The 12350-nt window shown below is 34.2% G+C and overlaps 1 protein-coding gene, 1 long non-coding RNA gene and 1 pseudogene across 2 annotated transcripts; 2 read left to right on the forward strand and 1 right to left on the reverse strand.

Annotated features, from left to right (window-relative positions):
• Nucleotides 1-3391: 3391 nt before the first annotated feature.
• LOC130509413 (uncharacterized) lies at nt 3392-5068 on the reverse strand. Its single transcript, XR_008943435.1, has 5 exons — nt 4790-5068; nt 4499-4575; nt 4265-4343; nt 3937-4054; nt 3392-3701 (listed from the first exon to the last, which is right to left on the reverse strand). It is a non-coding gene; the product is annotated as an uncharacterized LOC130509413 (long non-coding RNA).
• Nucleotides 5069-5407: 339 nt separating this feature from the next.
• LOC130509406 (E3 ubiquitin-protein ligase WAV3-like) lies at nt 5408-7646 on the forward strand (annotated as a pseudogene).
• A 169-nt stretch (nt 7647-7815) lies between these two features.
• LOC130509419 (uncharacterized) lies at nt 7816-10946 on the forward strand. Its single transcript, XM_057005339.1, is given in 16 exon segments — nt 7816-7963; nt 8289-8333; nt 8410-8434; nt 8436-8522; nt 8620-8715; nt 8827-8931; nt 8995-9078; nt 9172-9287; nt 9392-9493; nt 9593-9706; nt 9786-9842; nt 9933-9999; nt 10209-10262; nt 10357-10431; nt 10527-10562; nt 10664-10946. Coding segments are annotated over 15 exon segments (1134 nt in total). The 5' UTR covers nt 7816-7963; nt 8289-8313; the 3' UTR covers nt 10760-10946.
• The last annotated feature ends 1404 nt before the right edge of the window (nt 10947-12350 follow it).

Genomic DNA, 12350 nt, shown 5'->3' on the forward strand with positions numbered 1-12350 from the left:
ACTACATTCACGCATAAATATAGGACATTTGACTGCTCGCTTAGGTTAGGAGGAAAGCATTATTAAGACAAATAAATTTCTAAAGTCTTAAAAATTTATTTTATATCTATCATAATTGAAAAAATAATTTTATTAATTGTAAATATTTGAAATATCAGATAGATGTCTTGCCATTAAAATAACTTGACTGGTAGAGTTTATAATTATACTTAACGATTCACATTCATTTTCTAAAGTTGACTGACAATACCAAAATTAAATTTTGTTAATTTACTTAACACTTAGAGATTTATTTTATAGAAATTTTCTTTGATAGTCATTTTTAATTTATTTTCACAAAATAGTTTTCAACGAGAAAAATGATCAAAATATGTTTTATTAAAGGGTAAAATATACTTTTATATTCCTATGGTTCAATAATCTAAATTTCGAGTTTTGAATTAAGAGGTTGGTTGGTTTGGAGATAAGGTTTCAAATTTCAAAAAATAAATATAAATATCAAAACTTTCAAAATAAAAAAGATTATTTTAGTCATTTTAATTTTTGACGAATATTTTTGTGATAAAAGTTTAAAATGACTATTCGAGAGAATTGTATTAATGTCCAACAAATAAGTAAGACAATATTAAATTAAGACAATCAACCATATTCAAGTAAGACAATCGAACATATTATTTTCTTTTCAAAAATAATATGTTCTTGTTTATACAGAACCAAACAGGTTTCCAGAGCTTTTTAGACGATGTTTCACTAGATGATTACTGTGCACATATGGCTAAAGATGGTGAATGGGGAGGGAACATCAAGTTGTATGCAGCTGCTACTATATTCGATTGCAGAATTATGGTTCATCACGTATGTTTAATCAATAGAAATAACTATCACTTTTACACTTCGATTATCATTTAAAATATTTATTTGCTGCATGAAAACTCTAACGTGATTATTGAAAGTAGATGGTTGTCCCGCAAATTTTCGAATATAATATATTATTATGTATAGAATGTTATAAAGTTTCCATAAATTTGATAAAAATAACGTATGGATATTTAGTAATAAAAATACATATTATGTAACTTTTTAGACCTTTTTATTTTTTTGTTCTTTTATTAAATTTTCTGCTAATGTTTTCCTAATTTTTTACATATTTTTTGCTAATAGTAATAAATGAACCAAAAATAAATTTTATAATTGTATGCAATCATAACATTACTTTATTCACTTTATTATTTGATTTAAATGCAAAAACTTTTTTAATTAAAATTCTCACATGTTCATGTTCCATTAATATAATTCGTTTAATCTTTAAAACCTAATTATTTATAAACCATATATGGACATTGTAAAAGATTAATAGTTATTATAAATATGATTTTATTTTTTTTGAAATTGGACAAAATATTTGTTGGATTCATTGGATATATATACACACTGTATTTTAAATACAATATAAATTATTTGAAACTGTTTGTTTGGTAATATAAATTAGATTGGATAATTATAAGATTAGTTTTCTTTAAGAAAACTTAATTAAATAAATGAAATTTCCTTTGATTGTCATTTTTAATTTATCTTCACAAAATAACTTTTAATAAAGAAAATGATAAAAAGATGTTTTATTAAAATGTAAAATATGCTTTTATATCCCTAGGGTTCAATAATCTAAATTTAGGGTTTAAAATTAAGAAGTAGGTTTGGAGATGAGGTTTCAAATTTCAAAATTAAAATATAAATATGAAAACTTTCAAAATAAAAAGAGGTTATTTTAGTTGTTTTATTTTTTTGACGACTATTTTTGTGATAAAATTTTTAAATGACAATCTGAGAGAATTGTACTTTATGTCTCAGCTCTCAAGGAAGATTGAAGATTGGATGTAATATTACACAATCTCTTAAACTTGCAAGAAATGCTACGGGCGGGATATACTTTACTTTCGATCTAAGTTGGAAGATTGGATGTAATATCTCCTACGGGCGGGATATACTTTACTTTCGATCTAAGTTCTTATTTTTGTATGATTTTGTGGTTTGTGTTTTACGTTTGTATTTGCAAGAAATGTGTATAATAATGATTTTTTTCTTTTAGAAAATTTTAAGTAATGAGGGATATTATATTTTTTTACTTAATGTTTGATGTTCATTTATTTTCTAATTTTTTTTGTTTTTTAATTTGTTGTCAAATATGTTTATGCATTATACTATTTTAATTATTATCGTTATTTTTTATTATGTTTCTATGATGAGAACACATTTTATATCATTTTACCATTTCCGCATATATCTAACAAAAATTCTTTTATTTTTTTTTATTTTTTAGTCTTGCTAAAGATTATAAGTTTGTATTAGCATAACACAATTTCCATGATTGAAATGAGATACATTTTCTTAAATGTTTACTCAACTTTTTTATATATAGTAAGTAGAGTTTTTATTGTTTTGGTTAGGTTTAACACTCAAAACATGATTATTTTATTTTTCACATGTTAAATTACTTATATTTTTTACTTCTTTTATATATTTTATATTAAAATTAATAATTTTAATAATTGAACATGAATATATAATCCACTATAATAGGATATTTTTTGTTTTAAACAAAATCAAAACATAATATTAATTATCAATACTTAAATACACATATGATGGAATATTTTAGATATTATTATATTTGAAGACTAAATAAACAACATTTTCCTAATAGATTATTACATTTTCTAACATTAGGGTAAGCATAACCATGCAACACCCTGCAACAAATGTCGGAGAGTAAATCAACACTAACTAACCTATCCAATATCGTTGAGAAACAAACAAAAAGGTGATAGGATTTCATACACCAATAAGGAGTACACCTCTCTAAGACAACATGATAAATCAAAAAGAATAAACTATCTTAGATATTGCTCCAGGAACTTGATCAGTAGAGTAAAAAAATTCTTGACCGTATTGTTGATCCTCTGGCCATTTGATTACATCCACCTTGAAAAAGAGACTAAATCTGAGTCTGAAACAACAAAATCCAGATAGTTCTATAATAATAAAGTAATACCTTAATTTTAAATATAGAGAACAACATAGCTAGTGGTTTGTATATATTTGTACCTCTTTTTTGTTATGATGGTGTGAGTGTTTACTTGTTAGTCAAGCAATCTCCCAAGCTTTAACTCCTAATACTATATTTATGAGACTATTTAACAATCTTACATATGTGTAGGTGTGGTGAACTTTAAAACATGCAACTTGTGGTAAAACAAAGTTACTATAGTAACGTAAAAACTTGAATATGGTAAATCAAGGGTCAAGAAGAAGAAGAGCATGCAGCATGAACATGGGGGGATGGGCAAACGAAACAGATGAATTTCGGCTTGTAATGAAAACATTTGGTACGTATTTAACGGTTGCAAAACCTGATCATTATATCTTCAACAATTGTTTGAGACACATTACATAAAAAAGTTTTCTAATTCATCTATGCTCTTCTACTCTGCCTCAGCAGCTTCTCTCTTTTAACGCTTCACCTCTTCTTGTTTCTGTATCTCTCTCATTGATATCTGATCCTTTTAGGATTAATGATTAATAGCAGTTTTGAAGTCCTTGTACACAGCATTATCAGTCTCTTCCTCCTCCAGTTCTCTTTTCTTCTATGCATCAGGCTCCTTCCCAACCATCTAATCCTCCTAAACCTCAGCTTCATCATCCTCCTGGTCATGACATGAACATTGATCAAAATATGTAGAGCACATCAGCCTCTGTTCTTTTTACAAAAGATAAAGAAGTACCGTTTAAGCTAGATTTTGTTTTATTGTTCAGAAATAATACTACACTGAAGATTTTATTCTGATTTTGTTTGGTTTATACAGTAATGCAAGTGATTCAAATCTATGTCTTGTAAAACACAATTGATATAAGGTTTCTATTAAGTCATTAAAACTATACCTTTCCCATCTCCAGATGAACAGCAGGATGATTTATGATCTAAGAGATTTCTTCATCATCAATATCTATGACTGTGGTCATGACAGAGTTCGACGTGGTCATGGAATTGGTTCCGCCACTAAAAAGAGAGTCAATACTTTATGTAAGTTTCTGTGATTTATAATCCAGAAGACAAACCAGGAGAAGAATGAGAAGAACAGAGGAAGAAGAGAATCTTTGAAAAATCCTATCGACTCTTTTTTTTTGTTTTTCTAATAAATATAAATTCAACTGTCTACTACTGCAACATAGAGACCATTCATGAGTTTCTATTATATTTTTTTTTTACCTCTGGCGAAACTGAAGTTGTTTCAGTACCCGTGAATATGTATTGGCATTGCCCAACAAAGATATCATCTCCTCTTTCACTGCATGAAACATCAAACATGAACTATAAGCAAATTAAACTCCCTAAACCTTTGATTAGATGTATGATATCGTCTCATTATCATAGTTAATGAACGAAACAGAATCATCAGTAATGTTTTAGATCAAATGAACTAAACAGAAGAAGAGAACATACAGTACAAAGCTTCTTAGTGCTCTTCGGAGTAATGTTCAGATCATCAGTGTCGCCCATAGAGAAACAGAATCGAGCCACTGTTTAGAGTAATATATGTAAGTATCAGTGAGGAAAACATCACAAGATATTAGAGATGCATTAAAAACAAAATTGAACAGTGCAATATAGCAGGGATGAGAAGAAGGGAAATTAAACCATCGAAAGAGAGAGATTGATTATAATGATTGAGGGAGAGGAACTGATGAATACAACATCATGAATCTCACACATTTATAGATTGAAGATTCATACCATGGAAGAAAGAAGTAACCGTGTAAGGAGTGGGAAGGGGGCGTTAGTGAAAGCGTTAATGATAATCATTGAATGAAGAAATCCAGTAACGTCACCGATGAGTAAAAACCATAGACAAAACGACGAAATTGAACTTTGACCACTACATTCAGAAACACCATTGTTACTGGAACTAATCAAAGCATCGAGGATACGATAAACCATGAAGCCTAGAGGAAGACGGCGACATCTCATGGAAACTATAGAGACGACTAAAGGGTCGGTAATAGGCCAACACTCTTTTTCCTGTATAGGCCCATTAGAAATCACATGCAACACGTAACATATGAATAAATAGAAGAAGTCCATCGATGTGAAGTCTAATGAAACAGTGTGTTTTATATGCCTTGACACGTGTCATGCTCTCGGTGCACGAATTATCTAGCTGGAATCCTATGTGTCACAACCTGGAGAGAAAAAAACTCTATTTTATATAGATAGATCTCTTAAACTTGTTACATTAACTAAGTTGACCAATACAGAAAAAAATAGATTAGTACTTAAAAAAGACAGTTGGCAAATATTTTAAATTGAACAATTTGCTTAGTTAACCGCCTCTTCTTCTTCGGTCTTGTCTACTTATTCTTCAAGTCTTCTCATCAAATTCTCTCGGTCTTCTCCTTCCTAATTTCTCTTTGCGTTCCACACGATGGAGAACTCAAACAATGCGATGAAGTCAAACGAAGGTCTCAATCTTCCCAAAATCCTAGACCCTTCTTCCACCGATGATACTTCACGATCATCCGTTGACTCGATCATACCCGATCCCTCAGCTCCTCCTCCTCCCATCCCTTCCTCCAAGGTTCTCTTTCTCTCTCACAATCTATCTAATCCAAATTTTCATTCTTTCATGTAATTTTAGGGTTTTAGGTTTAAGATTTGTTTTTTTTTCTCTTCTTCTGAAATTAGTAGAATGAATGCGCGATTTGCTTGGATGAGATTAAGAAGGGAGATGGAAAGGCGATATTTACAGCAGAGTGCTCTCACTCGTTCCATTTCGATTGTATCACCGCCAACGTGACACAAGGAAACAGAATCTGCCCTCTCTGCAGAACTCAATGGACACAAGTCCCTTCTTCGTTTCTTGATAATAGCCGTCCCCCCTCCCGTTTCCACATCCCTGTCCCCGTCCCTGTTCCCGCTCAAATGGGTTTCGAAGACGACGAGCTTTTACCTCAAGGAGAGGCCCAAATCCAGAGTGATAACAACCAGCAGGATGCTCCTCCTCTAGAGGTTAAACTTCTTCCACAAGTCTCAGCTGTGGCGAAACAGGTCGCTCTGGATGATTTCGCTGTTCTGGTTCATCTCAAGGCGGGTGTCGTCATGAGCGATGTTGATGAGACGCCTTCTCGTGCTCCTCTGGATCTCGTCGCGGTCCTCGACGTGAGCAGCAGCATGGACGGACCCAAAATGGAGCTCTTGAAAAACGCAGTGTGTTTTGTGATTCAGAATCTCGGCGAAACGGACAGGCTCTCTGTCGTTTCCTTCTCCTCCACGGCTCGAAGGCTGTTCCCTCTTAGGCTGATGTCTGAGGCCGGGAAGCAAGCGGCGATCCAGGCTGTTAACTCCTTGGTCGCTAACGGCTGCACTAATATCGCGGAGGGGCTAGAGATCGGCGCCAGGGTGATTGCGGAAAGGCGTTGGAGAAACCCTGTTCCGGTGATGATGCTTTTGTCCGATGGGCAGGACAACTTTACTTTTTCTCAGTTTGGTGGTGGGGTCCATGACGAGAACAGATTACGAGTCTCTGCTTCCGAGTTCCACTAGCGGGGTTCCGATACATACCTTCGGGTTTGGTTCTGATCACGACGCTGAGCTGATGCACGCGATTTCGCGAGTCTCTAGCGGCACGTTCTCGTTTATTGAGACGGAGACTGTGATTCGCGATGCGTTTGCTCAGTGTATCGGAGGGCTTCTCAGCGTTGTTGTTCTCGAGCAGGTTGTTGAGATCGAATGCGTTCACGAGGAGGGACTGAAGATAACCTCTGTTAAATCAGGGAGCTACAGGAACAGCGTGTCGTCTGATGGAAGAAGCGCCACGATCAGTGTCGGCGACATGTACGCAGAAGAAGAGAGGGACTTCCTCGTGGTTCTTGAGATTCCTCGCTGTGACGAATCTGAATCATCATGTCGTTGCTCAAGGTGCGATGCGTCTACAAGGATCCCGTTACGAGAGAGACGGTCCGTGTGGAGTCAGGTGAACTAACTATCAAAGGCCGAACGAGCTAACGGGAGAAGAAGTGGTGTCTATAGAGGTTGATAGACAACGAAACAGGTTCCTTGTTTCGCAAGCTATCTCTGAGGCTAAGGTTTTAGCAGACGGAGGTGACCTGAGGGCGGCACTGGAGCTTCTGAGGAAGAGTGAGAGGGACTTGGCAGAGACACTGTCAGCTAGGCTTTGTGAGTCTTTAACATTGGAGCTGAGAGCGTTGCAAGAGAAGATGACGAGCGAGAGGATGTACGAGACGTCAGGTAGAGCATACGCATTGTCAACCATGAGCTCTCATTCGGCTCAAAGAGCAACGGCTCGTTACTCGACAACAGTGTCTGGATACTCGCCAGGACCAGCAGGATATAGCATGCCGTTGCCACAGGCTTACCAGACGTCAGCAATGGCTCGTATGGTGTCTCGGTCTCAGCAACTGGTGATCCAGAGCCCAACACCGTCTCCTCATGCTCCTGGAGACCAAACCTGAATTTGACAAAAAAAAAAAAAGACTTTGATATAAATGATGGAGAGTGGTTTGCTTGCTTGCTTTGTTTTATTTGATTTGGTGTTTTGATTACTGCTAAGAAAGGTGATGAGTTGGTTCAGTCACTGTTTGTAATGTTTGTTTGGTCAATTGGTTAAAGATTTGTTGTTGCTGAACTACTAAACCAAGAAAGACATGTTTGAAAAGTAAAAAGAAAGGAAGCCACGTGTACACAATTTAGGTAAGCTTTTTCTTTAAAAAGAAAAGTAAACAATGCGTGGGGGACCTTCAAAGAAAAATCAAAATAAAGTTTAATTTACATGAGAAAAAACAAAAACAACAAAAAAGAATCGGCTCGGATTCCACCTGAGTTCTCTTCCTCAGTGCTTCACTAACTGAATCTCTCTCACGACTCAGAACCCTAATTTTGTCAAAAAACTCCGTAAGAGCTCTTCTCTTTAGTTATTCGCTGACTATTTAATTTGGGATTTCATGTATCGTCTTTGTGTTAATGGGTTGTTTAGATTTTTTGATCCAGATAATTTTTTTTTAAAAAATTTTGAATCTGTGCGATTCTTCCACCGACACGTTTGCAATTGATACTTACTTGCAGTTCGTAAGGACTGGTGTGCTTAAATTATGAGCAATTTAGACACTTGAATTGATTATAATTTAAACGTTTGTGATGTCTGTCTTCTTCGTCTCAGTTAGGTTAATTAAATAAAATTGAATTGGTTTTAAGTTTTAAGTTTCTTATTTTTTTGCAGTTCGATTTGGAGACTTTGCATTCCGATGGGGACGTTTCACCGGAGGTACACACTTCATTGTTACAATCATTTTTTTTTGGAGAATTTTACTTTATTATTCCTTTTTTTTCTTTTTTTGCAGCGGTGCTCCGAGAAGAAGTAATGAAAAATGCAAAGCTTATCATCACGACAATCGTGGCAATGGTGTTTGGTTTTTTCATCGGTATCACTTTACCATCTGTTTCCTTTACTAAGGTATATTACTATAATGATAGTTATTATTTTCATTTTAATCTTCTTCTTTTTTTTTTTCTTTTTGTCATTTGTTAAATCTATTTTGTTAATTCTGCAGATTAACTTACCCTCAGGACTTATATCATCTTTTGATCTGTCCCTCTCTGGTGGCGGCAGATCCCCTGAAGACTTTGGTTCTAGACAGTTTCCTAAGGTATAATAAATAAATAAAAGCTCTCTCTTTTAAATAATCTCAGTTCTAACGTTTCCAACATGCTTGAAGATTCAATGTGTTTATTTACCATCTTTTTTTTAATGTCTCTAGATATTTGTTCCAACCAATCCTCATGGTGCTGAGCTACTCCCTCCTGGTATTATTGTAGCGGAATCAGATTTCTACTTGCGCAGATTATGGGGTGAACCTAGTGAGGTAACTTCTTCCACAATCTTCTATTCATCTGTACAATTGGAGACTTACAACAATCTATGGCAGGATTTGAAGAAGAAACCAAAATATCTTGTAACGTTTACTGTTGGGTTTGAGCAGAGGAACAATATCAATGCAGCTGTTAAGAAGGTTCCTGCGTTTGCTCTTATCCCCCACCCCAACTCCCCATCATGTCTTTAGTATATAATTCGAGCTTTATTAACACTAAGGTTTTTGCTTCAGTTTTCTGAAGATTTCCAGATTTTGCTGTTTCACTATGATGGCCGGACGACTGAGTGGGACCAGTTTGAGTGGTCAAAGAAGGCAATCCATATCAGCGCAAAAAAGCAAACGAAATGGTAAGAAAATCTGATGGAGGGTCAGCAGATATATACTCCATTCTTCAAACAGTATTGAAAATTTGTTTGATAGAAACCTCTGGTTGTTTCTGTTTTTTTTTCAGGTGGTATGCAAAGAGATTTTTGCATCCTGATGTTGTCTCAGCTTATGAGTATATATTTATATGGGATGAAGATCTTGGAGTCGAGCATTTCAATGCAGAAAGGTGAATTATTTTTCTGGATATGGTTTTTGCAGATCCAATGACAATCTTTACAATTTGTATTATGACAATCTTTACAATTTGTATTGTTATATTTTTCAGGTACATTGAGTTAGTTAAGAAGCATGGTTTGGAGATTTCTCAACCAGGCTTAGAGCCAAACAACGGACTTACATGGGAAATGACAAAGAGGAGAGGTGACCGAGATGTCCACAAGTAGGAGCTCTCTCTCTCCCTCGTTTACTTTTCCTTTGAGTTCAGATCTGTCTCTAATTTTTTTTCGAGTTATGAACAGAGAAACTCAAGAAAAACCAGGATGGTGCAGTGATCCGCATTTACCTCCGTGTGCTGCGTGAGACTCTTTACAATCTTTCTCTCTTTTGGCTAAACTCACTAAAGACTGCTTAATCATTTTCGTTAATGGGTTTTACTCCACCTGTAGGTTTGTTGAGATTATGGCTCCGGTATTTTCTAGAGAAGCATGGCGATGTGTCTGGCATATGATTCAGGTTTTTGATTATCTAAAAGATCTTTGCTCAGCCTTTTGCTCTTATATCTATAGTCAGTAGAGTTGACAATCACACATCATATTCACATGACTAGCAAATGTGTCTACTTTGGTTTCTCATAAAGTAATCAGAAGGAGTATAGTCCAGTTTTCACAGACCATTATCAGTTTGTGCTTTAAAAAAAAGAATCTTGTATGTTTCTGTTGCAGAATGATCTTGTCCATGGATGGGGTCTTGATTTTGCTCTCAGACGATGCGTTGAGGTTAGTCATTGTAAATCCTTTGGAAGCTTCGTTTATGTCACCAACGCCCCTTGTTAAAAAATGTCCATATGTATGCATTCTCTTCCATTTGCAGCCTGCTCATGAGAAGATTGGTGTAGTAGATTCACAATGGATTATCCATCAAGTGATTCCTTCCCTTGGGAGCCAGGTGATTAATACTTTTTTTTTCTTACTGAGAAATAAATAGACTTCACTATTGTATCTCTAACTGATCTCTTGACTCATTACATGAAATTTTGACAGGGTGAATCAGAGAAGGGGAAAACACCATGGCAAGGGGTAATAAAATAAGCACACAATATTATAGTTCCTAATAAGATATTAATACTTCTCTATCATCTTGAAAACCTAAGTGTGTGTGTGTGTTTCCTCGGTTTCAGGTGAGAGAAAGATGCAGAAACGAATGGACGATGTTCCAGAACCGGGTCGCAGAAGCAGATAAAGAGTACATGGAACAACAAAAGGTAAAAGAATAATTTAAGGGCCATCGTCAAATCTTCTTCTTACTCGTCTCTGTAAATGAAAGCTTTCGTTTCCACGATCAAGTGAGTGTGAGGATAGAGAGATCTCAGTAGTCAGTCCCATCCTTTAGTTTAAAGAACCTATCATCAGATATACCTACGTTTCTAGCTTTTATAATATAATTTTCATTCCCTCTTGTCATCTTACAACTCCACTGATGGTATTTGACTTATTAGATACAATATATCTCTCTTAGAAGATGCTTCCCTATTTGAGAAACAATCCAACTTGCACAGTACACCGAGTTTGTTCACAATACAAGAAGTACACTATTTTATTACAAGATCTTTGCACGAAGATAACTCAATGTTGTAAATAAATCAAAAACTAAGAAGCAACGTCGGAAGAGCTTTCTTTGGAACCCTGGGTCGATGTTTCTCAGATACCTGGCAAGCTTCATGGGAGCTCCAGGGAAACGTGCAGATAGTGGTGTGTCGGAACCATCACCATAGACTCCTCTTTTTGAAGACAGAGAGCAATACTAAAGAGATTTTGATACAGACTTTATCATTTCTTCATCGAAACAAGTAGTAAGCGAATCAATCCTCATCCGGTTATTGTAGTGGTCACAGAGTGAAGACAATGCAATGAAGCCACTTTAATCTTTTGTGATGATTAGCGTAACATTTGAGCGTTGGGTATGATGGATTTATATAAAAATCATTATAATATGATAAATTAAATATTTATATCTGATCGGATTTGTTTTATGTATACAATTATGTATTTTTCTATATAATTATCCAAGACCTCTGCCGTCGGATGAATTTATATAATTAAAGTTAAGAATTCATAAGATTGATAAATTAAATATTTATATCTGATTGAATTTGTTCGTTGTATACAACTATATTTTGATGTATACATTGCAGCGGGACTATTTGTAATTGTAACTAGATTTTGACCCGCGCTTTTGAAGCGCGGGATATTTTACGATGAAAAATTTTACTAATAATTTAACAAATAGTTTGGTAATTTTTAAAGAGTGTGTATTTAAAATATTTTTGTATTTAAATCAGTATTTTTAAATTCAACCCGATTGTGATTATACGGTTAATCCGGAGATCTGACAATTCAATTTATGTTTTAAAATATTCATATTAAAAAATCACTAAAACCCGAGACTAACCGATTGAACTGATGGATGACCGATATGTAATCTAATTGGATTTAAATTGTAAAAGTTTCATAATTTGTAATCTTATAATCGAAATTTTAAAGTTCACTATTTTGCAATTTATGAAATTATGACGTTTCTACAAAATTTTAAAGAGAAAATGATAGATATAAAATAATTAAGATTAATTATTGTATTATTTGGAAACATTGATAGTAGTATAAAAATATATTGTTTGGAAACATTGATAGTAGTATAAAGAAATAAGTATATTGTTTGGAAACATTTGATAATATTATAAAGAAATAAGTATATTGTTTGGAAACATTTGATAGTAGTATAAAGAAATGAACATTAGTGATTTAATGTATGTTTAATTATAAAGTATAAAGGTGTATTTAATTTAAAAACTTACAAAATAAATGTTA

This window comes from Raphanus sativus, chromosome 1, assembly GCF_000801105.2.
Source record: "Raphanus sativus cultivar WK10039 chromosome 1, ASM80110v3, whole genome shotgun sequence".
NCBI lineage: Eukaryota > Viridiplantae > Streptophyta > Magnoliopsida > Brassicales > Brassicaceae > Raphanus > Raphanus sativus.